General features: G+C 36.8%; 4 protein-coding genes across 8 annotated transcripts in view; 2 read left to right on the top strand and 2 right to left on the bottom strand.

Moving 5' to 3' along the window:
• Positions 1-29: 29 nt before the first annotated feature.
• LOC140665765 (xaa-Pro aminopeptidase 3) lies at positions 30-3,355 on the bottom strand. Of its 2 annotated transcripts, XM_072892271.1 has the most exons (5): positions 3,243-3,355; positions 2,601-2,783; positions 1,482-2,426; positions 1,032-1,394; positions 30-954 (listed from the first exon to the last, which is right to left on the bottom strand). In XM_072892271.1, the coding sequence occupies exons 2-5, from the start codon at positions 2,647-2,649 to the stop codon at positions 782-784; spliced, it is 1,530 nt and encodes a 509-aa protein (XP_072748372.1). In that variant the 5' UTR covers positions 2,650-2,783; positions 3,243-3,355; the 3' UTR covers positions 30-781. The 2 variants fall into 2 exon arrangements, with proteins under 2 accessions (XP_072748372.1, XP_072748371.1); XM_072892270.1 differs by lacking the exon at positions 3,243-3,355 and having other exon boundaries at positions 2,601-2,973.
• Positions 3,262-22,421, top strand: Herc2 (E3 ubiquitin-protein ligase HERC2). Its single transcript, XM_072892240.1, has 14 exons — positions 3,262-3,401; positions 3,581-4,232; positions 4,499-4,699; positions 4,859-5,069; positions 5,313-5,570; positions 6,293-17,421; positions 17,490-17,813; positions 18,051-18,360; positions 18,458-19,179; positions 19,275-19,713; positions 20,108-20,331; positions 20,588-20,742; positions 20,831-21,871; positions 22,300-22,421. Exons 2-13 carry the CDS (start codon positions 4,040-4,042, stop codon positions 21,062-21,064), a joined length of 14,400 nt encoding a protein of 4,799 aa, XP_072748341.1. The 5' UTR covers positions 3,262-3,401; positions 3,581-4,039; the 3' UTR covers positions 21,065-21,871; positions 22,300-22,421.
• Positions 22,313-27,997, top strand: part of LOC140665758 (sarcosine dehydrogenase, mitochondrial-like) — a 6,638-nt gene continuing 953 nt past the window's right edge. Inside the window, exons 1-16 of one of the 4 annotated variants that reach the window (XM_072892252.1) lie at positions 22,313-22,442; positions 22,578-22,674; positions 22,910-23,169; positions 23,264-23,476; positions 23,685-24,008; positions 24,124-24,286; positions 24,379-24,526; positions 24,745-24,883; positions 25,006-25,206; positions 25,306-25,573; positions 25,661-25,790; positions 25,902-26,158; positions 26,237-26,399; positions 26,498-26,605; positions 26,679-26,821; positions 27,607-27,736. In XM_072892252.1, the coding sequence (XP_072748353.1) occupies positions 22,419-22,442; positions 22,578-22,674; positions 22,910-23,169; positions 23,264-23,476; positions 23,685-24,008; positions 24,124-24,286; positions 24,379-24,526; positions 24,745-24,883; positions 25,006-25,206; positions 25,306-25,573; positions 25,661-25,790; positions 25,902-26,158; positions 26,237-26,399; positions 26,498-26,605; positions 26,679-26,821; positions 27,607-27,617 (2,649 nt within the window). In that variant the 5' untranslated portion in view covers positions 22,313-22,418 and the 3' untranslated portion in view covers positions 27,618-27,736. Of the gene's footprint in view, positions 22,443-22,577; positions 22,675-22,909; positions 23,170-23,263; positions 23,477-23,684; positions 24,009-24,123; positions 24,287-24,378; positions 24,527-24,744; positions 24,884-25,005; positions 25,207-25,305; positions 25,574-25,660; positions 25,791-25,901; positions 26,159-26,236; positions 26,400-26,497; positions 26,606-26,678; positions 26,839-27,035; positions 27,429-27,606; positions 27,737-27,997 lie in introns of those variants that run through there. The other 3 variants (XM_072892251.1, XM_072892249.1, XM_072892250.1) reach the window with 3 other exon arrangements.
• Positions 27,285-27,997, bottom strand: part of LOC140665768 (peptidyl-prolyl cis-trans isomerase-like 3) — a 902-nt gene continuing 189 nt past the window's right edge. Inside the window, exons 2-4 of the mRNA XM_072892275.1 lie at positions 27,889-27,963; positions 27,482-27,762; positions 27,285-27,411 (exon numbers count right to left, since the gene is read on the bottom strand). Coding sequence (XP_072748376.1) covers positions 27,285-27,411; positions 27,482-27,762; positions 27,889-27,963 — 483 coding nt within the window. The remainder of the gene's footprint in view (positions 27,412-27,481; positions 27,763-27,888; positions 27,964-27,997) is intronic.

The raw sequence follows: 27,997 nt of genomic DNA, 5'->3' as shown, positions 1-27,997 counted from the left end.
CTTTTATATCATATTTGAAGTTCTGTCAATTTATTTTGTATACTACTCTTGATTTATTTTATAAATTAATTATTTTCGATTTTTTCTCTTCATAATATTTTATATAATTATAGGCAACCTGTTATGTGTCATGTAGTTATATAAATTTAGATATCAATTTTGTTCTATTAAAAATATTAATATTATTGTGCCATATATGATTGTCTGATAAACAACAAACTATAATTGAATATTATTACACCAATGATCATGTTAGCGCTTTTCGTATATACTCTATTGTTATTGATTCTAATAATTCTTTATTGGTTTCAAGTATGTAATATTCATCTATTTCCATTTGAAAAGATTTTTGAATAATGTTATGTAATATGAAACTGTTATAAATATGTAACATGGTACAAATATGTTTATGTAAATATATAGAGAATGCTATGTTTGAATTGAAAAACCAGAAGTAATTTTTATGTATATAAATATCTATACACATATATATATACATTTACATATAGAAAATCTGTATTTTGAAACATTTTAGCTCTTCTAGCATTAAACCTACCTATAGGTAAATAAATATTTCGTGATTAAGAATGGAATTTAGAAAAATATGAAAAGTGATTTTGTTGGATATATCCAAATATATATGAAAAGAAAAAAAAAAATTACTACAGGTTGCAATTATTCATATACAATTAATATGCAATATATGCATATATATTTTTTTATATACATGTAAATAAAAAGCACCTTATTACATATACAGTGGACGTTTGAATCGCCAACATTAATATCCTTGATTTTGACTCGCTAGACTTTCAATCTCTGCTACCTCTTTCGGGCAATTTTTTGTCAAAACTTCCGAGCCATTTTCTGTTACTAAGATATCATCCTCTATACGAATACCTAATCCATGAAAGTGTGACGGTGCGTAAGGATTTTTTGAGTTTATATATACACCTAATACAAAAAAGAATATGTAGAAGCTATTTTACAAACGGTTCATCATTCTTCAAAATATATGCCTTAAATCATACCAGGTTCTATAGTTATTATCATTCCAGGTTGTATCCTTGTGCTTCTGGATATTTTTCCTGTATCATGCACATCCATTCCTAGATAATGACTGACATGATGCGGACAATACGTGTATGCGGCTGCTAACAACTTTTCTTCGCCTATGTTGTTCGGTATCAAGTTAATTTCCTGTAATCTTTTCCCCAGAAGAAAGCACATATGATGAAATACGTTGTCCAACGATGGCATGCCTTCCAAAGTCTTTATTAAATTTTTTTGTACGTCGAGCACTATTTCATAAAGGACTTTTTGTTCTGGTGTAAATTTTCCACTAATGGGCCATGTTCTCGTTATATCAGATGAATAACCATGATATTCGCAGCCTATAAATAAATAAAAGTTCAAAACAGATTTTATATATTTAATAAGATTTTATATGATTATAATTCTATTTATATATCTATATGAACCTGCATCCATCAAAACCAAATCACCACTTTGAATGATTTGATTATTATTGATATAATGTATTATATTTGCATTTCTGCCCGCTGCTATGACAGGAGGATACGCCAAATGTTCAGCTCCGTGCATACGACATTCGTAATCTACAGTAGCGAATAACTGATGTTCACTCATCTCTGGTTTCGAAGATTGAATCGTTTTTGCAATAGCGTCAGAAGCTATTCGACAGCTTTCCCGCATCAAATCGATTTCGCAAGCGCTCTTGATCAAACGAATTTGATGAAACAAAGTCTTGGGAGAAGCAAATATTTGATTGTCCGTCAATTTAATCAATTGGCATAGCCTCTTATGTAAAATCGGTTGAATAACATCAGCATGATCATACCAAATAATGGTTTTCTTATCCTCGTGGATGAGTGAAGCCACAAACTGTTCAAATTTTGTAAGTGGTAAAGCATGATCCGTTCCAAATATTTCAGCCGCTGTTTCGACACTAGTTCTCGGACCATCCCATAATTCTGAATGTTCGTCTTTTGGTCTCACAAATATGGTGAATGAGGAATTATCTTCTTTGCATGTGAGCACTAAAATACTGTCTGGTTCTTGGCACCCAGAGAAATACAGAAAGTCTGTATTTTGTCTAAAGATATATGGTATTTTGTCGGACATGTAGATCTTGGGCGATGCAGGTATGATGACAATTTGTTGCCTATGTACATCCTTAGTCTGCATTGTTAGTTTAACGCTTTCTACTAACTTGAAACGTCTTCTCTCAAGTTCCTGAAGCGATATACCTGGTAGCACTTCTCCATATTTTATTAAATGAGGATGTGTTAGTGACGTAGGTTGTCCACACGTGGTGTGTGGATAAGCATTTCGTGTACATTCTCGTTGCGTTGAATCGCTTTTAACTGTCGTTTCTGCTGAGAAATGTACTAATAACTGATAACCTAAAATTAAATATTAACTATGCTGAACACTGATTTTTTTTGCTGAAAGTGTACAAAGTAGATTCTATTTGTGTATATAAGTAATTCTATATAACTTAATGAACTTAAACGTTAATGAGAAATTTTTTTCGCACTAAAGTATTATAAATATATCGAAATAAATGCACTTCTCACCAAATTTACTTGGATTATATCTTAGTGTATGTTTTATGCTATTAAACATATTTTTCTTCGAATGTTTGTAACGCAGAGATGCCCGATGTTTATTGTAGAATTTGTATTTTACTTATTTGTAATATATACTGTAATATTTTGCAACATTTGATGTAGAACACTGTAGAACATAACCTAAAACATCTTTAAGCCGAATTTGCATAGCCACGTTATACCGTACACATGAGAGATCGTTCAATAACGTCATCTTATATGAAAGGTACCGCGTTTTTTATAAATAAGAATTTTTTAACAAAACTGACATATATAAAGAAATATATTAGTTAATAATATAAAAGATATATAAACTAATAATAAATTAAAAATTAAAAGAAAAGATATGTCTTTCTCTCTTTCTTTCTTTCTCTGTCATGCAACTCACACACGTGCCAACTGCCAATATATACGCTGACAAGAGTGTGTGTGTGTGTGTGTAATGTCATTTGCAATCAATACGTGCACTTTGTGCATGTGCATTCACAATTTTGAATATGCATGAAAATGCATATATAAAATCGAATGGTATTATTTGACAAGTAGATTAAAAATCGCGATGAGTTAATAAAAGTGCAAAAACAGACCACAAAGCGTGGCAAAGCTTACAGACACATGGTTTCCGACAGGTCGACCCATCGCGTCGAGATGTTATGTATATACATCCATGTGAGAAATGACTTATAAACGATGTTGTACGTACAACATTGTTCGATTATCGCGTTATCGCCTCAAAATTAGCGATAGGATAGACTGTAGAGGTACTAGGTAGGTGATCGAACAATCCGTCATACCAAATTATGATATGGACGTGTGCGTGTATGTATGTGGGTGTATATGTGCGTATGTGTCAAAAAATATAGTACCCGGAATGTCACTACACTCGGTTAGCTTTTTTTTTTTTTGTTAACTATAACCGATTGATTTACAACGATGGATGTTTATAGATGGTAATGGGACATTAAAGAACCGGACAGATGGAAAAGGCAAGAAGTCTGAAAGAAACATTGCAAACTGTGCTGATTGTTAACCTCTTCTTCTTCAAAAACAAGTTTTACACTCGAAAATATATTTAGCAGTCTCGAAATCCCTCATCAAGCAAAATACGTCTACTCTCTCTCTCTCTTTCTCCTCTCTCTTTTCTTGCTATCGACATCGCCTGAAAGTTTAATTCTAGATATAATTTATTTATCAATCGAGAGAGACGTTTACTATTTATTGATCTGTCAAGAGATAGATTAATAGCCATCATGCAAGGCAAGAATGGAGAACAATCATTTCCAAGGAAGTGAAACTATTAGTTTCAATTGCATTTTATGCAATCTGTTCATATTTTTATTTCTAAAAAAATTGGACTGTACATCAGAGAGAGAGAAAGGTTTACATAAATAATATTATAGACAAAAATGAGTACCCAATTAAATATAACAGTCAGGCCTGAAGTAAGATTGGATGCCAAGTGGTTGAAAACTGACCTGCAACGGTTTCTTTATCGCGATGGATTGGCTGAATTATGGAATGAAATGGTGCGAGATGGTGAAATTGTTGGTTCTTTCAGTGATGGTTTAATCAATGCTGCAGGAATTGTAGCAAAGAAGGGTATGAATGTAAAAATTAATTATAACGAAATGTCAAAATCTTTATAAGTCCATATCATCTCTTTATGCTATGTCACTTATTTAATCTGTATAAGTATTTAATGTTATATATATAAATATTTATTTACAAATGGAATGTCAATGTATGGTTTATTATTCACAAAAGAAATAGAAATTAAAAGAGAATCTATAATCATTTTAATTATATATCAATAAATTTTTGTTTGAATGATGTGTTTGATTGATTTTTTTAATGTATTTTTTCAGGTGAGAATGGGCATTATTATTGTGGTATGAGAGTATTATCTTGTCTCTGCTGCGATGGAATTTGTGGTCCACAACATGGATGTAATTGTACTCCATGCCAGAAACTGGATGATGAAGAAACTGCAAGAACAGCAGCAATGGTTGAAAGGACTACATCTGCCCGGCGGATAATGGATTCATGGCTTTGGGCGCCGCAACCATGTAAATATATTTTTATATCATATATATTGAGAAAAATCTTGTAGTCATATTTTATTTTAAACTGGTTTAAAATTATTATCTAAGATTTGACTTAATGGATATTATGTTCATATTTGTTTGTTAAATTTGGATTGATATTAATGTTTTTCAAATCTTCAGCATTAACAGATTTAAAGGAATGTATCAATTTATCGATAAAGGAGCAACGCAAGCTATGTTGCGAAGTCGCGAATAGTACATTATCAGCAACGCGTTTGAGACAACGGCTAATAGTCGCTAGAAGATATTTTACTGCTTTAGCCCGACATAAGCCACAAGAGATCAAGGATACCTTGAATATACCAAAGTCTATTGGAAAATTACAAAAAACGTATAGTATATTATTTATACTACATATATATAATATAATTATTTAAGTAATACAATTATATTGTGCAAATCCCTATTACATACAGCACAGGTCAAATTTCCTAAGTGATTTGTTTTCTCATGCACGCAGAGTATCGATATACACTTGTATCTTGATCCTCTTCAGAGTACGTTATTTTTTGTGTTTTGTTTAAAATCAAACATAATTGTTTTTACAAATGCTCAAAATTTTATAAACTTGCAGACCAAGACCTAATGAAAAAGCAACTTTGGGATTAGCACGTGTTGGTTCACGTGCGGCTTTAAATTTCTCGTTCGCATACTTAAGACGGGCTTGGAGATCCGGAGAAGACGTCGAATTTTGTAGCGAATTATTGACCGAATCATTGGAGGCATTGCAATCATTACCCGAGGCAACTCTTTTCGATGAAAGTAACGTTTCTCAAGTTTGGTTGGAAGTCGTAGAAAGATCAGCTAAATTTTTAAGACAAGTTGTCACAGGGTATGTATGCTTCATTAATTTATAGTTTCAATTACGTAATATACAATAATTTTAATAATAGTATAATTACTATTGTAATTTTAATTATATATTATAATTACAATTACAATTATATTAAAATTATATTAAAATTATATAGTACATAATTTTAATATATAATTATATTTTATTTATTAATTATATAAAAGAAATATATGAATTATTAATATAAATAGTATTAATATAAAATATTAATATGAATAGTAATTTCTATAATAATATACTATAAAATTATATAATTAATAAGTAGTAATTATATAATAGTGTAATAATACAGTACATAATTTTAGTCAGAATGAAGTGTAATAAGTGGAAGGAACGAAAAAGACAGGTCGGTTTAAGAGGTTTAGCCATTAGCCATCGTTTACAATTTTAAGATGTAATATTTAACAAATTGATCAATCACAATATTGACTATAAGAAGAATAATCAATTGATTGATTAAATTCTTATGGCTTATGGCTCTATTGTAGACGATGGCTTAAAGCTATAGTACACAAAGTCCATAACTATATCCGTAAGAATCAATTAATAACGAGCGTTCGTAGTATTAAATGAATTTAAATGAATAATAAAATATATTACATTTTTCTACATATATACATACATAATTTTAATCTTATATGTCATACTTTATATTATTATATATAATGTAACATTTTTTTTATATTTTTCATTTTTAGAGAAGTAACTACTGGACGATCATGGCGACCAGTGCCACTGTCGGATCAACATACGGCTCTTTGCTTGTTATTGGAACTGGTCGCACAAAGGGCTACTCTTTCTAGTTTATTGGACTCGGTAGTTTTATTGCTTCATCTCAGTGGTAAACACAAGAATCAAGACAATCGAGTCACGCCACCTGGAAGCACAGCACCGCTCGTCCCTTTGTTACGAAGATTGAATATGATACCAGCGACAAAATCTCGTAGACATCTCGATGGAAACATTACACCGGGACCATGTGAAGTGTTACTTAAATATCTACGACTGCCGGATGACGATGCCGTATCTGTCGATTTGAGAAAAGCTGCAGTTATTATTATGTGTAATTTAAGCAGACTAGCCGCCCCTCTTTTACCGCCGGTTAATACTGAATATGGATTCCCGAGGAGTGGAAACTGCAGGCAAACGTTTCAAGAGGTATTGGCTTGGGGTGGTGTAAAGTTTGGAAATGGCTCTACTCCTTTTTATTGCGACGCAATCGCAGAGTTAGGCATAAAACAGTTATGTTGCACCGAGCGAGCGCTGATGATACTGTCATTAAATGGAAACGTTTACAATATGTATCATGGATCTGAGACTCAATATCCGCAGAGAGTACATGGTTTCTCCGATAAGCCGGTCACGATGATCGCATCTCATTCAGACGGCAAGCACCATTTAGCGTTAACACAAGATGGATGCGTGTATTCTTGGGGCAACGGAGACGGAGGTAGACTCGGACATGGCGATACCGTTTCGTATGACGAACCAAAATTGATCGAGACACTCTTAGAGAAAAATATCGTGTTCATAGCATGTGGTAGCACGTATTCAGCGGCATTAACCATTAGTGGTGAATTATATACCTGGGGAAGAGGAAATTACGGTAGATTGGGTCACGGCAATTTTGACGACGTTATGATCCCGACTCTAGTGACAACTTTGAAAGGTCACACGGTTGTGCATGTGGCCTGCGGTAGCGGTGATTCTCAAACCTTGTGCGTCACTGCGTCCGGCATAGTCTTCTCTTGGGGTGATGGTGATTATGGAAAGCTCGGTAGAGGAGGTACGGATGGATCCAAAACACCAAAGATCGTCGATAAGCTGCTGGATATCAACGTGGTGAAGGTATTTTGTGGTAGTCAATTTTCAGCAGCGTTAACAGCCCACGGAGAAGTATACACATGGGGAAAAGGTGATACATATCGTTTAGGCCACGGCAATGAGGAGCACGTGAGATATCCCAAAATCATTGAATCGTTGAGAGACAAGAAAATCAAAGACTTATCTGTAGGCGCAACGCATATATTAGTGCTGACTGAAGATCAATTCGTTTACGGATGGGGTAGAAACGACTACGGTCAAATCGATCCCTCGTTGGGCTCCGTTATTTCTGAGCCTACTTTATGTCCGACATTATCCTCAAAGACTGTCATTGGTTTGGCATCAGGTCCGACTCAGAGCTTCGCCTGGTGTATGTCGGCATGGTCGGGTGGAGCTAGCAGAGTGGCCTTTGTTGTTGATATATGCGAAGAGACCTTCCAACTGCTCGACACGCTTTTGGCTAAATCTTGTGAGGGTTTACCTGGAATACGACCGCCTACACAAGATCGTGAGTGTTTGGCTGTAGCTACGCTGAATTTGCTCCGATTACAGTTACACACAATGTTGACGCATAATATCGACACTAAATCTATCGGACTCGCTGCAAGTAGTCCCCTGTTAAATTCTCTGAAGCAACGTTGTGTTAATCTAGCGAGCGCGACAGGAATATTAGCGACGATACAGGAAGCAGCACAAGCAGTTCTACAAACAGGTTGGAGCATATTGTTACCAACGGCTAACGAGCGCGCGAAGACATTGTCCAGCTTTCTACCAAATACATTAAACAACGTAGAACAATCAAGTTCAGCAAATATATACATAAACAATGGACAGCGATTTATGGCTGACTTGTTGGTATCCAGCTTAATGGTGGATGGTGGATTGGAATTAGCGTTGAAGGCTGCAATCAAAGCGGAAATAGCGGATATGCCGGATGAAAAGGACTTTCTCGATATAGGCACTTCATCGAACGTTATCAAAGTGAAGACCGATACGAGACAGGGAATAAAAGACGGTTTTAATTCCGGAAAGAATATTACGACCATTTCGTTGCTCCAACTTATCCAACAGTTGATTAGAAATGGTACGTGCATAACGCAATCCAGATTGCAACAAGGTTCATCACAGCAAATGGACCGAAATGAACATCTAAGAAGATTCGATAATTCGCCCAGCTTGAATCTTCTGCTGCGTTTTCAACGGTTACTGATCGCGCAAGTATACGAGTGTATTACACGCAAGTCTCGCACGGAAGATCTGCATGATCAGGAAATGATGGGCGCGGAGTCGCTATTGAAGAAATACATCGCGCAAATCTGCGATCATGCAACTGAGATACTGCCATTAGCGACCGAGGTAAGCGGCCGTTCAGTCAAAGATTTTATCTCCATCGCTAGTGTCTTGAAAGGTGACATAATTAATGTGTTACTTTCCGAGTTAGTAACATGTCTGATATTGTTGCAAGTGGATTGCCCCGTGCTATTGATCGACATGAACTGGATGGAGGTAATCGCGCCGATTTTAAACGCGCTAGACCACTTCGTCAAGTTGGCGCCAACGATGGAGAAAAACGAAGCGGATGATCTATCCTGGCCGGGAATCATTGCGCCGCAACATGGAAATAAGATATCCATTCAAGAAGAACCTACGTTGATACGCTGGGCGGACTTAGAGAATCACAATCGCGACGGTGGTCTCTGGGTAGTAGTGAATAATAATGTTTACGACGTTCAAGATATCAGAAACGAAGGTTCCTGGTCTCCTTATGAGGTACTTCAGAGATACGTCACCGGACGGGACGAGACTTCGGCGGTCACACAATGTAATGTACCATACAGCCAACTATCGCCACCGCGAGGTATGATGGATTCCTGCTTTGTCGGTCATTATTGTCATTCGGAACCTGACGAGAATGCACGAGTCACGATCGAAGTGACTGACGTTTGTTCGTCCCTCCTAGACACGGAAAGAGCTCTTGGATTTTTATTGGGCCTACACGCCTATCGAATGCGACAAAGTTTGAATCTTCAATCAGCGGAGGAAGAAGCTGGCGTGTGGCTTACTGCGAACTTCTTGCGCGGCGGCTTACAAGTTTTGCAACCGCCAAATCCATATGAAGAGGAAAAGGATGAGGCGAGAAGCAATACATCGACTGCTGCTAATTCGCCTACGGAACCACCACTTCCAGTACACGCAAAGAACGAACAACAAAAGGAGAACGACGATCGGACAATCGCGTTTATACATGCACTAGCGGAGGCGCATAAAACCGATGACAGCCACGTTAGAGCGTTCTTAACGATAATCGACAGATACTCCAAAGCTAATAATCTATTTTCTCACGCCGATTTTTGCGGCGACCATCCCGTCGAGGAAATTAGTCGCGTTCTAATGGCTGTTATTGTCAAACACCTTGGCTTAGGGCAACAAGCACTTTTATTAGCAGAACAAGAATTGAAAACCGCTAACAGCGCAAAATTAAGCAGTCAATTAGCTGACATGGCTCGAGCGATTTATCAGACCAAGTGGAACTTGATACGAATTAGACAACAACAGAACAGAAGTTACAAGGAGGTATGCGCACCCGCACAAGAGAAATGTAGATTTCTATTATACGAGGTTCGGTCTGCAACAAGTTACGAAGTTAAAGGACTGGAAGATTTAAAACTACTGCATACCGTCCCTAGATTCAAGAGAGCCGTTCGTACAGTTATAGCGGATATTCGTAAAAACAAAGATTCGTCTGGTGGTAAACCGGAAGATATATTAAACGCATCTATACAAAATGCTAAAACGAAAAATAAACCGACGGATGGGGATACGATGTCTTCCTCCAAGGAAGGTCTTACTACTGTGGCTTCTTCTACAAAATTAGAAGATATATCGGACATAAAGAACAAAATTATGCAAATGATGGAAAAGATTCGACATGGACCAATACGATGGGCTACTGATTATAATGGTTTAATGACGAGTATCATCGAGTTCGTCATCAACGATGGCATCGGTGGAGATGTCGAGACTTTACGCCGTGCGATGTACTGTCAAATGCAACGTGCTCGAGTGCGAGAACAAGGTATTTCGATGATGCGCGAATTATTGAAGAGAGATTATTTGATACCATCGGTGAAATATTCTTTGCTTAACGGTTGGCTTGGCTTGACCTATGAAAACAAGTCTCTTAGCGACGGGATTGCGCATTGTTTGAATGATATACAGCTGACTACTCCCTATCAAAAATCAAAGGTTATTCTGGCTGAAGCTGAAGTAATTTCATGGGCGATACAAGCTTTACGAACTTACATCATACAAGCAGAACTGCCGAGCAAACAGAAAGTCAGTGGAAAGAGTAGTTTGAATCAAGGTACTTATACCTGGCTGCGAAAATTACCAAGAGCAAGGTTCCTTCTTACCATCCTCGGTATGCTGACCAATTATCAATGTGCCAATGAAATCGGATTGTTAGTTAATTCTGGCCTGTTATCGAGCATCTTGACTTTATTAAGACAAATCGGGCCATCGTCAGCAACTTTTTGCGAAGGCGGTGATGGCGGTCAGGGACAGCAAGGTGGAGACAATGCCGATGCACCGAAAGTTAAGACTGAAATCATGGCGATTTATGAAGATACTCTTCAAAAGAACAAACCACCGACCGTACAACTCAGCGGAATGGAGCTTGCAGCATTAATGAAAGTGGGAACTCGAGTTGTACGAGGAGCCGATTGGAAGTGGGGTGATCAGGATGGTCCACCGCCTGGCGTGGGTAGAGTAATTAGCGAACTCGGTGGCGACGGATGGATAAGAGTTCAATGGGACAACGGTGCAACGAATTCGTATCGCATGGGTAAGGAAGGTAAATACGATCTAAAATTAGCAGATCCGCCGACACCTCCCGATGACGACAGTGATGAAACTGACAGCGATGCCTCTCTCGACGCGAATAAAACGGAGAACACTGCAGGTTTCCGCGCAGAAGAACTACATCCAACCACTTGCCTTAAATCGGCATCTACGAATTTACTACGAATAATCTTACTCTCATGCGGTGTAGAAGCGGATAAAATACCTGCTACATCTATCAAGATCCTTACTTCCACTCTGCATGGTATAATATTAACCGCAAATAAATCCAGCGAGTCAACCACGCATGTACAACTGGCGAAACAGCATCATGGAACTTGGGCTACCTTCAGTCTTTTAAGAGCGATTGCAAAGTCAACGAGATTATGCAAGTCTTTGAGCTCTCAGGCTTGGCTTGATCTTCTATTGAGTATTAGTATTGACGAAACTAAGCCCTGTCTCGAAAAACAAATTATGATCACGAAATTATTAGCAGCTGTTTTGCCCTCATGGGGGGTAGAAACAGTCCCGAACGATATGACACAATTTTTACAAAAATCCTTTGAAATATTGGGCCAAGTTGCACTCACATGTGATATTACTTCCGGTTCCGAGCTTCATTCGAACAAGTGCCGTATGTCTTTAACTGCATCATACAGTTCTACCGTAGCTGAGGAATTAATATGGTTAATTAGATTCTTACATTCTCTCCCCGGTTGGAACGAAGCTATAAACAAATTTCTTTCCGCAAAATTGGCTTTAACGGTAGATCTCTGGAATGACAGTCCGTTGTTTCATATACAAATGAATGAGAATGGTGGTGAAAATGGTCTGTCTATTCAACGTACAATTATGGCGACTCTCATTGTCATTGGTGGTTTGGATAACAGAATAAGAATCGGTGGCTTGGTGAACTCTGACGGTGAGATGGGTATGGTTTGCAAGTTTACGAAGCACTCGAAGATCGTTATGCAGCTGTGGAATGGCAATGGAACGCGAAAGATAGTTCCATTTCACACAGTGAAACGAATTAATGATAAATTCCAGTTGGACAGAATGCCTTTAACGGAGTCACTTATATCTATCTGGGCCAATTTATTTTCAGCCGCTACTTGTGGTATGGATAAACGACCTGGTGGTATGCCTGTTATCGCTGGCGTTGTCAACGCCTCAATATTGCGGAGTCAGCAACAACAACTTGCAGCCTTGAATGCTGGTAAAGCAATGCTTGCTTATCAGTCGAAATTGCGGAAGATCTTGAAATATGTGTTGACCAATGACATCAATGACGACGAAAAACGTATTTCCACGCTTTTGCAGGAAATGCTGTTGCGTGCTACAAAGCCACAACCATTAAAACCGATATTTAAACGTAGAGAGTTAGAGGAGGCTGCTCTGGCGGTCTCACAATATTTAGTTTCTGAATTGAGACACACGCCTATTCAACGAACCGGCATGCTTTCGGATCCTACTACTCCTACATCCGATTGCTCATTAGTTTCCTTAACATCGAGTCAGAAGAGACATTGTAAAACTAGCTCAGCAACGAGAAGAAGCTCTGTAGCGGCACCTGCGACTCCTCTGGTAGCTCAGTTAGTCGAAATGGGTTTCCACAGGAAAAGTGTCGAATTGGCTATCAAAAGCATGAGTGTCGCCGAGCAAGGCAGCGTAACAGCAGAAAACGTGGTAGGTTGGTTATTGGAAAATCCGGACGCCGCCCTCAGCGACACAGAGACTTTATCCAGCCTAGATGGATTAACTGATGGTAGCGACGATTCAATTAGCGAAGATCTGGATGATTCTCCATCAGGACAAGAAGGTGCTATAGGTGGCACACCGCCAACATACATGAAACGTTCAGATTTCCTATCAGTCGACGAGTACGCCATATACGTACGTGACAACGTAGTTTCAGGTATGTTGGTACGTTGCTGCAAGAGTTACGAAGAAGTGGAATATGGCGATGTCGGTCTAGTATTGAAGATTGACATGGAAAACTTGCATGATCTGAACGCGCAAGTTCTGTGGCAACGTAAAGCAGTTATGTACTGGGTGCGTTTTATTCATATAGAATTGCTTGGGTATCCGCCATCCTTACCAGGTCCACCGCCTGCATTGAAGGTTGGCGATAAAGTTCGAGTCAAAGCATCGGTAACTGAACCAAAATATAATTGGGGGTCTGTAAACCATCATTGTGTTGGAGTGGTCACAGCGATAACTAATAACGGCAAGAATGTATCCGTAGATTTTCCGCAGCAACATGGTTGGACCGGTTGTGTTTCTGAGATGGAGAAAGTGCCATCTTGTCATCATTCCGTGATCTGTAATTCATGCTGTCTGTCGCCGATTTCCGGTCCCAGATTTAAGTGCAAGTATTGTGATAATTATAATTTATGCGAGAATTGTTTCTATACCAAGCGATCACATCGACACGGTTTCAATAGAATTGCAGAACCAGGTTCAGCAGCTGTTTATGCCGGAAAACCAGGCAGATATCACAGGCAAGACTTATTAGAGTTGTATCTGATCGACGATTGGTCCAAGTGCATCAGAACTTTATCAGTATCTTCGCGGGAAAACTGGGCGACACGTTTGGTAGACGGATCTGGAAAATATTGGCAAAGTTGCGGATCGCAAGGAAAGCACTGGATTCGTCTAGAGATGCTGTCCGGAATCCTGATATACTCATTAAAGATTATCGTCAATCCACAAGATAGTAGTTACATGCCCTCTGTAATAACGGTTAATGTAGGAGACTCTTTTACCAATTTAGTGGAATTAAGAACGATAACCATACGTTATTCAGATACTAGCGTTACACTACTTCAAGATATGAAGGAATATTATCCTTGTGTAGAGATAGCGATCAAACAATGTCGAAATGGCGGCATAGATTGTAAAATACATGGTTTGCGCATAATCGGTCGCCAGAATATGTTTGAGAATCAACTGACAACTTCGGTTTCTTTCCTTGCATCCGACTGGGAAGTCTTGCAAGAACAAGTGGCAGTACAACGCAATATTGATGCAACACCACCTCAAGAATCGGCCGTCTACGTCTGGGGTCTGAATGATAAGGATCAATTGGGAGGTCTGAAAGGATCTAAAATCAAGTTACCAGTGTACAGTGAAGTCTTATCAAAATTAAAACCTATTCATATAGCCGGAGGAAGTAAGACTCTCTTTATCGTCAGTCAAGAAGGCAAGTTGTACGCTTGCGGAGAAGGAACAAACGGCAGACTAGGTTTAGGAGATGATAACAACGTGTGTGAACCAAAGCCTATACCTTTTCTAAGTCAATTTGTAATTAAGAAAGTGGCGGTGCACTCAGGTGGAAAACATGCATTGGCACTTACTCAGGACGGTAAAGTATTTTCGTGGGGCGAAGGCGAAGATGGCAAATTGGGACATGGAAATAGTATGTCGCTGGATAAACCAAAGCTTATCGAAACATTGAAATCGAAGAGAATTCGAGACATCGCTTGCGGATCGGGACATTCGGCAGCGATCGCGAGTAATGGTGAATTGTATACCTGGGGTTTAGGGGAGTATGGTAGATTAGGCCATGGTGATACTGTCACACAAATGAGGCCGAAACTAGTACAGACTTTAGTTGGACATAGAGTAGTTCAAGTAGCCTGCGGTAGCAGAGACGCACAAACAATGGCTTTGACTACTGACGGCTGTGTATATTCCTGGGGCGATGGTGACTTCGGCAAACTCGGTCGTGGCGGAAGCGATGGCTGTTATACACCTTTAGTAGTAGATCGGTTAAGTGGCTTAGGTGTCGTACAGGTGGAATGCGGCGCGCAATTTTCCCTCGCTTTGACGAAATATGGTGAAGTATGGACATGGGGAAAAGGAGATTATTTTCGCTTAGGACATGGTAATGATCACCACGTTCGAAAACCCACATTGGTTGAAGGTCTTCGAGGCAAAAAAATCGTTCATGTGGCCGTTGGTGCATTACATTGTCTTGCGGTGACCGATACAGGTCAGGTGTACGCCTGGGGTGATAATGATCATGGGCAACAAGGTAATGGCACGACGAGCGTTAATCGGAAACCATCATTAGTACATGAATTGGAAGATGCGAGAGTGAATAGAGTATCCTGTGGCTCGAGTCACAGTATAGCTTGGGTCTTAGTCGATCAACCAAGTAGCGGAAATCAAGAACCGGTTACATTCCCAACAGCAAGAGACCCATTAGGCCAGATGTGTCTAGGTCTGACAAATGTGCCGGAACAAAACGGTACTGTCGCCACGACAAATATCGTCGTCACCAGACCATCGCTCGCCAGTATAATACTTTCACTAGAAAGCAATGTTGCAAAGCAGCAAGCCTTACAGCATGTAATTAATGCTCTTCTCATTATGCAAGCACGGGGAGTGATAGTCACTGCTTTACAGAGTCATTCAACACTGAACGGCTGTGCGTCGGTGAAACATACACCGATAGCTTCAGTAATGGATGTGATTCCACCGTCAGAGGTAACTATGACATCGAGTACCGAGCACACAGTTTATCAAAACGTTGGTGACATTGCACAAGGTGGAGGTGAAGCTCCGGCAAATGTTGCTGAAGCGGTCAATGTAGTAACTTGTAGTCCTAAGATGACTCCCGAGTCGGAAGATTATCCATTAGCTATGTTAGCCATGTCTATGTCTAGTTCTGCCAGTTTATCTTCACGCGCTTCAAGGATGTCGACAAGCGCGATGAGTGTTATAGCTGCTACTTTAACGTCCAATGCGCAGGTAGTAGGCGAGGATGGTATCACAGCCTTCGGTCTAGATGAGTTTACGTTGGCATTAACGGAAGATGATGCCAGAGTTTTAGTTGACTTGTTGAAATTGGCTGTAGCCAATAGAGTTTGCGCGTCAGCCAAAGAAACAATATCATCGGTACTGATCGCTCTAGGTAAGAAAAATAGTTCCGTTGGCAGTATGTTGCTAGAATTGTGTGTAACAGAATTGGAAGACACTGCAGCGAATAGCAACTGCGTCAACAATACACCACAACCCGTCGTGCAGGAAACACCGCACCCTTATATCGATGACACTACATTGACGGGTCACGTAAAAATACCTGGCGCGGAGGCCCTTCGAGTGGAATTTGATCGACAGTGCTCCACAGAGAAACGGCACGATCCGCTCACAATAATGGACGGAAGCGGTAGAGTGGTAGCTGTTAGATCCGGCAGAGAGTGGACTGAGTGGGGGCCAGAAATCAAGATTCAAGGTGACGAATTGAAGTGGCGATTCTGCTCGGACGGATCTGTCAACGGTTGGGGCTGGAAATTTACAGTATATCCCGTTCTAGCGAAAACGGCGCCGTACGAGCTCGGATCTGATCGAGCAGTTCTGTCGCAGCCGACTATAGCTTTGGCCGAACATCTACTAATAGATAACAGTCTGATAAATTCCGATAGAAATGTCGCCTCTCGTCTGGCCACCGCTCTAGGTCAATGCAGTCAATTAAGTACTCTGTCCGCGCAGCAGAGGATGTGGGCGTTGAGAAAATTACAGGTGGTTTATACAAACGGACCAGGTATAAGACCTGAAGTGGCACTCTCATCTTTACTTGGTTCTCTACCGCAAGCACTTTTACGACAGTACGCGTATGAAGATCCTCTAGTCAGAGGTGGCAAGCAGTTGATGCACAGCGACTTTTTCAAAGTTCTCGTAGCACTCGCATGCGATCTCGAATTGGATGGAATGCAGTTCTGTTCCGAGGTACACAAGTGGTCCTGGTTTCGCAGATATTGTCTCGCTGCGCGCGTGGCAAAGTCACTCGTCGATCGCATTTCTTTACCGAAAGCATTTTGTCATGAAGTTACAAAACAGCTAAACGAAATGGCAATGGACGGAGACACCGAATATACAAAGGATCATGAAAATCACAATGTATTCAAACAAGGACATGATGAGCAGTTGCTACAATGGCTAAATCGTAGACCGGAGGACTGGACGCTATCATGGGACGGTTCGGGCGCGATCTACGGATGGGGTCACAATCACAGAGGTCAACTAGGAGGCCTAGAAGGTCCGAAGGTCAAGCTACCTGCACCATGTGAAAGTTTGTCTGCGCTCAGACCGATCCAACTGGCTGGTGGTGAGCAAACTTTGTTTGCTGTAACTGCCGATGGAAAGGTTTATTCGACCGGTAAGACGAAACTTAATTATAATATAACTATGTGACATATGTCGTTATTAATCTACAATGTTTTACAGGTTACGGAGCTGCGGGACGCCTTGGGATAGGAGGAACAGATTCCGTTATGATTCCAACGCTATTGGAATCAATACAGCATGTATTTATTAAAAAAGTAGCCGTCAGTTCGGGAGGAAAGCACTGTCTCGCTCTAAGCTCGGAAGGTCATGTATATTCTTGGGGTGAAGGCGACGACGGCAAACTGGGACACGGTAACAAAATGTCGTACGACCGGCCAAAATTGATCGAGGATCTACTCGGCGTAGAAATTGTAGATATAGCTTGCGGTGGTCATCATAGCGCCGCTATCACGAGCGCCGGTTGGCTGTATACATGGGGGAAAGGTAAAAAAAAACATGATTAGAGGCAAGTAATGTAAAACCAATTTTTTTTATTTTATTATTTTATTGTTATTTTATTATTTATTGTATTTATTTATTATTTTATATTTATATAATATGATTTCGATTCATTATTATATTTGCGCATATATCAAATATTAGATTTTTTTATGTGTAAAGTTACTGAAAATATAGATATGCTGTATTATCTTGCTATCACAAAAAGAACTGATTGTACAGGACGATACGGACGTCTCGGACACGGGGACAGCGATGATCAGTTACGACCGAAGGTAGTCGAAGCTTTACAAGATTACAAAGTAATCGACGTGGCTTGTGGAAGTGGTGACGCACAGACGCTCTGCGTAACCGATGATGATAACGTATGGAGTTGGGGTGACGGAGATTACGGGAAATTGGGTAGAGGCGGCAGCGATGGATGTAAAGTTCCATTGAAGATAGATTCCTTAGCCGGACTCGGTGTAATTAAAGTCGAATGTGGTAGTCAATTTTCAGTCGCCTTAACAAGATCTGGAGCGGTCTATACCTGGTAATAACAATTTTTAGCATTAATTTTTTTATATAGTATTATCTTCTTTTTTAAATTTCTTTTTATATTTTCGATCTTTTCTTTTATCTATGTGCAGGGGTAAAGGCGATTATCATCGTTTAGGTCATGGTACGGACGATCATGTGCGTAGACCGCGTAAAGTAGCTGCGTTGCAAGGAAAGAAGATCATTTCGATAGCAACGGGTTCGTTGCATTGTGTCGCGTGCTCTGACAAAGGAGAGGTTTTCACCTGGGGCGATAACGACGAGGGTCAACTCGGTGACGGTACCACGAGTGCGCTCCACAGGCCGAGATTGGTACACGCGTTGCAAGGCAAGAAAATTACGAGAGTCGCTTGCGGTAGCGCGCATACGCTAGCTTGGAGCACCGCAAAAGCTACACAAAGCAGAATGCCGGCGTCCACGCCCATGGAATATGATTTGGTTAAAGATTTATCGTACTCCGTACTGCGCAATAGACTAGTATTACTACATCATTTCGCGGAACTCTTGTGTCCTGCTTTGGCTATGTTTCCGATCACCGGTCATATCGGACTGAGCAAGCTAGCCCCTATGCTGGTATACAGTATAAAGGAAGCGACATTCCGCAAGGTCATTCAAGCTACAATGGTTAGAGACCGTCAACATGGACCTGTGATCGAATTGAACAGGATACAAGTGAAAAGGGCTAGAGCGAAAGGTGGATTAGCTGGACCGGACGGTATCAAATCGGTCTTCGGTCAAATGGTGTCGAAGATGTCTTTACTGACGCAGGATGTATTGTTCCTACCTCACAGAGTTTGGAAAGTAAAGTTTGTCGGTATGTAGCTTGTTTATATAATCACTAAGTTTTCTTATAAAATAAACACGATAGAATATGCAAAATCGTTAATGCATTCGTATTATTTTATTTAGGAGAAAGCGTCGACGATTGTGGCGGTGGTTATAGTGAGAGTATAGCAGAAATGTGCGATGAATTACAAAATGGTTGCTTACCACTATTTATACCTACGCCAAACGGTCGCGAGGATAACGGCACGAACCGTGACTGTTTCTTATTGAACCCCATTGCGGACTCTCAATTGCATATGAACATGTTTCAATTCTTAGGCATCTTGATGGGTATTGCTATACGAACGGGCAGTCCGTTGAGTTTAAATCTAGCCGAACCAGTTTGGAAGCAACTTGCTGGCATACCTTTGACACCAGCGGATCTGACGGAAGTCGATAGAGATTACGTTCCTGGCTTACTTTGTATTAGGGATATGGATCCCGATGAAAAAGTTTTTCAGAGTTTAGAAATGCCATTTTCTACTCCCTCCGCTGCAGGACACGATGTCGCATTATCTAACAGGTATTATATTTTCAAAATTTTTATTATGTTATTTTTCTATATATTTACTATATGTATTTTTTATGTAATAAATATTCATTATAACATATATTTCATATGCAAAATTCTAAAAAGTATTTTAAACATAGAGAAAGAAATATTATATTTTTAAACCTATAAAAATAAATATTTTTAAATGATAAATTATATATATAAAAATTTATATATATTTTACAAATTATATTTTATATTTAAAAACTGCATGCTAATATAAGGTATATTTACTTTGCATTGCTTCAGAATTATCAAACTATAAAATAATATTTAAATAGAAAGAAAGTATAATCCATATTTAACAATAGTTAAAAGCAAAGGATTTTTGTGATAGAGAATAAGTAACTCTTTAAATTTTCAGATATCTTAAGATAACACCAGAAAATAGACACGAGTATGTAAGATTGGCATTAGATTATAGGCTACACGAATTTGACGCTCAAGTAGCAGCTGTCCGAGAAGGATTATCAAAAGTCGTTCCTGTACCCTTATTAGCATTATTTAGCGGTGCTGAACTCGAAACAATGGTTTGCGGTAGTCCAGATATACCACTGAATCTATTGAAATCTGTTGCCACATATAAAGGTATACTCTACATATTCTGTTTTGATGCTTATATCAAGATACTTTTATCATATCAAGATACTGGTACTAATTTTAACATGAGTAATGAAAGTATTAAGCATAATTAATTTTAATAATTTATCCCAATTGTCTTTCTCTAAAAGAATTTTTCATTATAATTGATCTATTAAAATTCTTTATTATATATATATATATGCTTCTTCTTTACATATAATTTATTTATTATGTTTCTAATATTTAAGAATTATCTTTCCAGGTATTGAAGCGATTGCACCACTTGTTCAATGGTTTTGGGAAGTAATGGACGAATTCTCCAATCAAGAACGATCGCTTTTCCTTCGTTTTGTTTGGGGCAGGACACGTTTACCACGTACAATCGCAGATTTTAGAGGCAGAGACTTTGTTTTACAAGTAAAAAAATGCAGTTTTATATCGAATTTTATATTTTATATCAAGTATTATCATATACGCATTCTTTTATCGACTTTTTTCTTCTTAGGTAATGGATAAGTACAATCCACCAGACCAGTTTCTTCCTGAAAGCTATACTTGTTTTTTCCTTTTGAAAATGCCGAGATATTCATGTAAAGCAGTTTTACGACAAAAACTAAAGTATGCTATTCATTTTTGCAAAAGCATCGATACTGACGAATACGCTCGAGTCCAAGCTGCAACTAATTCAGACACTGAAGATACAGATAGTTTAGCGAGCGAAGAGCACACTTCGCTGTAAGGTTTATTCGCTAAATGAAACGTGTTATTTGTGTTTGAAGTGGCATTTTGTTAACTTCTTTACGGATGTGTTCACAGATTCTTTTAAAAAAAATCCTATTTTTTTTACACGATATATTTATCACACTGTACTTAAATATGTATCGCTTTTGTAGTATGTCTAGTTTAATGTATAGTAGATGATAACATAATTAAATATAAATAAACTAAGAATAAGTCTATCAGACTCCTCTTAGTCGATAAAATATAATCCTTTATTTTGTAGAAGTATCGTAATTATCATGACTTTTAAATGACTGTATGTTATATATTAAACTAATTAATACGTAACAAGAACAGAAACTAGTCTTATTATTTTTAGTAAATAATCAAACTGCAGATAAGAAGTATTGCAATGTCATGAGTTGTTTCTTTTAAATTCCTTATTGATAAAGACATAAAAATTGCTATACATTCATATATATGTATAATACACACACACGTTTCAGCACAGCATATTAAAATTGAAATATTCTGATGAAATGTAAAAGATATTATTCTGATAAATTCTGATGAAATCGAAAGGATATTATTTGACTTATTGTATACAGTATGTTATAAAAGACGTTATACAATCTAATAATAAATAAGAAAGTACACAAGAGAGAACAGGTCAAAGTAAAACTCTTGAGAAAGACATCAACAATGACACTTCTCGCAGAGTCCAAAGCTGACAACAAAGAGAAATATTTCCACATTAGGTGTTTATATGTAAGGCGAGTAATAGATAACTGTACAAACATAGAGTGATAATGCACAATTTTATCTGGTAAGAAGATAGATTAATTTTATGACGAAATTACCGTTCCTTTACCTCTTATTATCATTAGCTTGGCAAAAAACAGATATTTTTAATGTAAAATAAAATATAACAATATTTGTGCAATAGGTATGTATTTAGAATATATGTTATCCATATTTTTTTTCTATAGAAAGAGCAATCGTACTTACATAGCGTTTTAAATCTCTTATTAAGTATCGCCTTTTCTTTCTCATACAAACATATTGGGTAATGTTTTGTCGTTTCGCGATTGAACATTGACGTCGTTCGTAATCTCTCTTCACATTACGGAAACTAGAGATTTTTTAATCAAACATTTCACCGCAAACGCGAGTGAGTGATATCACGCGTGAAAGAGAAATTAACGTTGAAAAATGCGACGAGTTTCTTGATAAACATGTACATATTATAAACAGTGTAATTTTGAAGATAAACCACAATTAGAGCAACAAAGCCGAGCGATCCTGGCTGAGAAACGGTCTGTGGCAATATGTTGCAGTTATATATGACGACCTGATTCTATGAACCATACGAGATGCTTCGTCTAATAACGAACAAGGTACATATATATGTATATTCAATTTTGTCGAATCTGATACATTCAAGTACATTGTAAAATTAATGATTTCACTTATATTTGTAAAAACATGAAATCGCATATATTCATCAATATCAATATATTCCTTTTTTTCAGTTCATATCTAAATGGGGTTTTAGAAATAACCGAGCGATCACTACGTTCAATCAGACAAAGATTGGCATACCTAGTAATGCAGACGTTGTAATAATAGGTAATTAAATTTATATCCTTGGAAAAACATAAAGAATTTGTTTGGATAAAAATTGAATACTCTACATTATATATATATAGTAGTTAAGATTAACTGAGGTATCTTTAGCGGTATTCTTTTGTATACAAAATTAGAAAAAATCTCAGCTGAACAACAGTTAATTTTAATTAATATTTATAGATAGATATAGATATTTTTTTATACAGTGTAATACATGCAAGAATTCTTACAATAGGTGGTGGCAGCGCTGGCTGTAATGCACTTTATCAATTAGGAAAACGCGGTATCAACGTTGTACTCTTGGATAAATCTAAACTTATATCTGGCACAACATGGCATACATCAGGTCTCGTGTGGTGTTTACGCGGAGTAGAAACCGATGTAGAAACGGAGTTGCTGAAAGCTTCGAATATGCTTTATGCATCCTTGCAAGAAGAGACAGATATAGATCCAGGATGGATAAATAACGGTGGACTACTTATCGCTCAATCTCCCGTGAGTCTAAATATCTTGGCATTTTCTTTGCACATAATTGATGCCCTCATCTACATTTATTTTCGAAGAATAAATTTTATATTACATTTCATAGAAACGAGTGACCGAGTACGAAATATTAATTACTGGTTGTAAGAATTTTGGCATTGATGCATATATGATTGATCCGGCCGAAACGAAGGAAAAATTTCCTCTGATAGATGAGAATGCATTTCTGGCTGCAATATATTCTCCAGGAGATGGTACTATAGATCCTGCCATGTTAGTAAATGCATTGACAAAATCAGCAGAAAAAAACGGTTGCAAGGTAATTTCATTCATTTTTCTCTTATATCAAAATCAGCCTACATAGTATTACTCACTTGATATTTATAATTCACAATAGCACGATAGATCGTTACATCTGTATTCAAAGTATAATCAATATGTCTTCCATAAATAATTGAAGCTAAAGTGAAATTTTGTTATTAATTACGACGTTTGAAAATTAATCCAATTAAATATAAATTTTCAAGATTATTGAGGATTGTCCAGTGATTAAAATTCTCACAGAAGATAACGATGGCCATAAAATCGTTCGTGGAGTAGAAACGCCTTACGGAGTTATAAAAACCAATGTCGTATTAAACGCTGCTGGAGCATGGTCCGGAACGATAGCACGAATGGTAGGACTGGATATTCCGTTGACACCGATAAAACACGCATACGTCATCACTGAACCGATGAACATACAAGGATTGCCAAATATTCGAGATCCTGATGGTAGTATCTACTTTCGAGTGCAGGGTGGAAATATGCATATCGGAGGTTACGAATCAAATCCTATCATATTGAAATCTGTAAGTTATGTATATACATGTTACAGGCAGAAATTTAATTGCTGTTATAAAAAAATATTTGCAACACAGTATGAGTTCTCTTAATTAATTCTTAAATGATACGTACTATGTAAAGGCACCAGAAGACTTCTCCTTCAGTTTGTACGAGCTGAACTGGGATGTATTCAATGCACATGTAAAAGCGATGAACCGATTGATACCCATTCTGGCAACCACAGGAATAAGAACAACAATATGCGGTCCAGAAAGTTTCACTCCGGACCATAGACCTATTATGGGTACAAATTTTATCATTAATTTATAGTAGATGTTTACATTCATTAACACTATAAGTGCATTAAGTCTAAAATAAAAACAATGACTTCGAAAGGTGAAGATCCACGCTGCACAGGTTTTTATTACTCTTGTGGATATAATAGTGCCGGGATGATGTTCGGAGGTGGTTGTGGGGAACAAATAGCATTATGGATAATTAACGGACGACCAGACAAATACATGTTCAATTACGATATTAGGCGGTAAAGATTCATTTTCGAATTAAAGATAGCAAATTTCTTAAATATATAATGTAATTTAACATCACAATTACTGAACAAATTAACTTTTAAATATATTAATAATTCTTCTTTTACATAGTGATAAAATAGCAAATGTAGAAATATAAGTAACATCAATCTATTCATATTTAAAATTTGTTCCTTTTCTTTACTTTGATATATTTTCTTCGTCTTTCCAGATTTATACCAGAACAAAGAAAAAACTTAGTTTGGATTAATGAACGATGTCAGGAAGCTTACGCAAAAAATTATGAGATTGTCTTTCCACACGACGAACGTTTAAGTGGAAGAAATTTAAAGACAGATCCTTTCCATAATGTAAATTATGTTTTACATAAATATTCAAACTTTATCAACAAACTTTTTCACTTACTATTAGATTATTCATTTTCATCTTTCTTTTATTTATCAATAACGTATTAATCTTTTATGCATTATAGTTACTCATCAATGAAGGCGCCGTCATGGAAGAACGGCAAGGATGGGAACGTCCAGGATGGTTTTTGCTAAATAATAAAACAGCTGCAGTTTTGCCTTATGATTATGGCGGTTATTATGATACGCCAAAAAATACGAATGATACATATGCCGATGTATTAAAAATGGAACATACATTTCACTTTCCACCACACGATAATATCGTAAGTTTAACTTTTTAATTTTAGGATAAGATCGTATGAAAAAATATTTTTCAACAAAAATGTTAAATATAATTTTTTTCTGTTTTATATGTATTATAGATACGGGAGGAAGCGCTTTCATGCAGAAATAATGTTGCCTTATTTAACACATCGTCCTTTGGAAAATTTTACATATGCGGCCCAGATGCAAGAAAGGCGGTAGATTATATATTTACATCTCAAGTAGATCGAGAGATCAATAAGACTGTTTACACTTGTATGTTAAATAAAAACGGAGGAGTAGAAGGCGATTGCACTATCACCGGTCTAGAATCCGGTTTGGGTGGTGTAATTGATCCCATATTTAAAGGAAAAGCATTTTATATCGGTACAGTTTCTTATTTACTTTTATATTTTATCACGTATATAGTATTTTATCTCGAGATTCAATTTAATTTTTTATTTCTGATTTTAGTGTCTGGGGGCATGTCATCGTATCATACCTGGGCACATATCAACAAAGTAGCCAGAGAAAAAGATTTTAATGTATCTGTGCATAATGTCACAGAACAGATAGGAATTTTATCAGTACAAGGTCCTAACAGGTATCCAAATGAAATGTGAATTTGAATATATGTATAAATTATGATAAAAGAATGATATTGTATCTGACACTGTTTATTTATATAATTTATATTTTTCATTTGTTATTACAGTCGTCAAGTTCTACAAATGTTAGTCGAGGATGATCTTTCAAACAAATCATTTCCATATTCTACTTCAAAATTAGTACGAATAAATGGTGAACTGGTGCATATGTTTAGATTTAGTTTTGTGGGTGAACTTGGTTTTGAATTACATATTCCAAGAAGTTCATGTGAAAAGGTTTACAAAGCTTTAATGGAATGTGGTAAAAAATATGATATGAAATTAGCTGGCTACAGAGCATTCTACAGTTTATGTTCTGAAAAAGGTTCAACAGTTCAATATTTGTATATCATTTAATCTATGTCGTAATTGTATTGGGATTATGTATTAATTTGTCTATTAGGAATTCATATTTGGGGTGCTGACTTAAGATCGGATGACAATCCAATAGAAGCAGCTTTAGAAACTGTTTGTCGTAAGAATGGTAAGTATTTAGGTAAAGAATCTGTTGACCGATGTCATAAAAATGGAATAAAAAAAAGACTGGTGCATTTACACATAAATGAGTAAGTATATCACTTTGCAATATATTTATTCTCTAATACTGGTTTATCAATATTTTGAATGCACATTATTCATGGATTAATATTTGTTTAATTCACAGTGATATACCACTGTGGGGTATGGAAAGTGTTTATAGAAATGATCAATTAGTTGGTTATCTAAGAAGAGCTGAACATGGATATACTTTTAAAAGCAGTATCGGACAGGCGTAAGTAAACGAAATAAATAATATAAATAAATATGAATAGTTTATATATTTATACATTAATTTTTTTATCCAGATATATCACAGCACCAAATGGACAAAATATTACAAAAGAATTTTTAGAAACAGGTACTTACCAAATTGAAGCAATGAGAAAAAGATATCCTGCGAGAATGTATCTTCAAAGTCCATTTGATCCACATAATAAGAGAATATTAGGTAAATATACAATGTAAAGGTACTTATTGGCAGCATTATTTCTTGCAAATTTAAAACATCTGTAAAAAAACATATGTATATATATATATATATATATATATATATATATGTGTGTATGTTTATATATTTTCTATACATATAAATTTATTAATTTTATATTTTATGTATTATATGTGTATATTAATCATTAACTTCATATATTTTATGCAAATAGAAGATTTTTAAAGAATATAAATTACTTAAGTCATTACAATAAATAATAAGAACCATTCTACCACTCATAAGTTTATCCCGCTAATGGATTAGCATGTATGGTTATATTATTTATTAATTTTATATTTTATGTATTATATGTGTATATTAATCATTAACTTCATATATTTTATGCAAATAGATTTTTAAAGAATATAAATTACTTAAGTCATTACAATAAATAATAAGAACCATTCTACCACTCACAAGTTTATCCCGCTAATGGATTAGCATGTATGGTTATATTATTTATCCTTATTTCTGCAAGAGGTTTGTAATTCTTAGGATTTACTGGTAATTTTTCTAATTGTTCCAAAGACTCCAAACCATCAATCACTCTGTAATAAATAAGAATGCGATAAAAAAATAACTTTATTTCCTATAAAATAAAATTAAATGCAAACTTACTTTCCAAATAAAGTATATTTTAGGTCCAAATGTGATTGTGGTGCATAAGTTATGAAAAATTGACTTCCATTTGTATTAGGACCATTATTAGCCATAGAGACAAGACCTCTTGCGTTATGTTTCAGTTCCTCTTTGAATTCATCTTCAAATTTTCGATTCCATATAGAAGTTCCACCTTTACCCGTATTAGTAGGATCTCCAGTTTGGACAATGAAACCCTTTATGTTTCGATGGAACAAGCAATTGTCATAATATCCACTAGCACAGAGGGCAAGAAAATTCTGTATAAAACAAAAATGTTAACGCTTGCATTACAAAATTGTCAAGAGTAAATATTATAGGTTATACATTGCTATTATATGCAATAATATGACACGTGATAATATGATACAGAAATCGAAAAATACCTCACACGTTTTCGGACACATCTCGCAAAATAATTCTATTTTAATGTCACCGACGTCCGTATGTAATGTAACGCTCTAAAAAAAATGATATTTATATTATTAAAACCGT

This window comes from Anoplolepis gracilipes, chromosome 5, assembly GCF_047496725.1.
Source record: "Anoplolepis gracilipes chromosome 5, ASM4749672v1, whole genome shotgun sequence".
Lineage (NCBI taxonomy): Eukaryota > Metazoa > Arthropoda > Insecta > Hymenoptera > Formicidae > Anoplolepis > Anoplolepis gracilipes.
Note: the sequence above shows the minus strand (reverse complement) of the source record. Positions and strands in the feature narration are given on the sequence as shown.

What these genes read in the sequence shown, in the direction of transcription:
- LOC140665765 (XM_072892271.1), bottom strand. Translation starts at nt 2,649, where the DNA reads ATGTTTAATAGCATAAAACATACACTAAGATATAATCCAAGTAAATTT. An exon ending in ATATAATCCAAGTAAATTTG is followed by an intron (nt 2,427 to 2,600) that starts GTGAGAAGTGCA and finishes ATTTAATTTTAG; the next exon opens with GTTATCAGTTATTAGTACAT. An exon ending in GATAATAACTATAGAACCTG is followed by an intron (nt 955 to 1,031) that starts GTATGATTTAAG and finishes TTTTTGTATTAG; the next exon opens with GTGTATATATAAACTCAAAA.
- Herc2 (XM_072892240.1), top strand. Translation starts at nt 4,040, where the DNA reads ATGAGTACCCAATTAAATATAACAGTCAGGCCTGAAGTAAGATTGGAT. An exon ending in TCTGGAGCGGTCTATACCTG is followed by an intron (nt 18,361 to 18,457) that starts GTAATAACAATT and finishes ATCTATGTGCAG; the next exon opens with GGGTAAAGGCGATTATCATC. An exon ending in GATGTCGCATTATCTAACAG is followed by an intron (nt 19,714 to 20,107) that starts GTATTATATTTT and finishes TTAAATTTTCAG; the next exon opens with ATATCTTAAGATAACACCAG.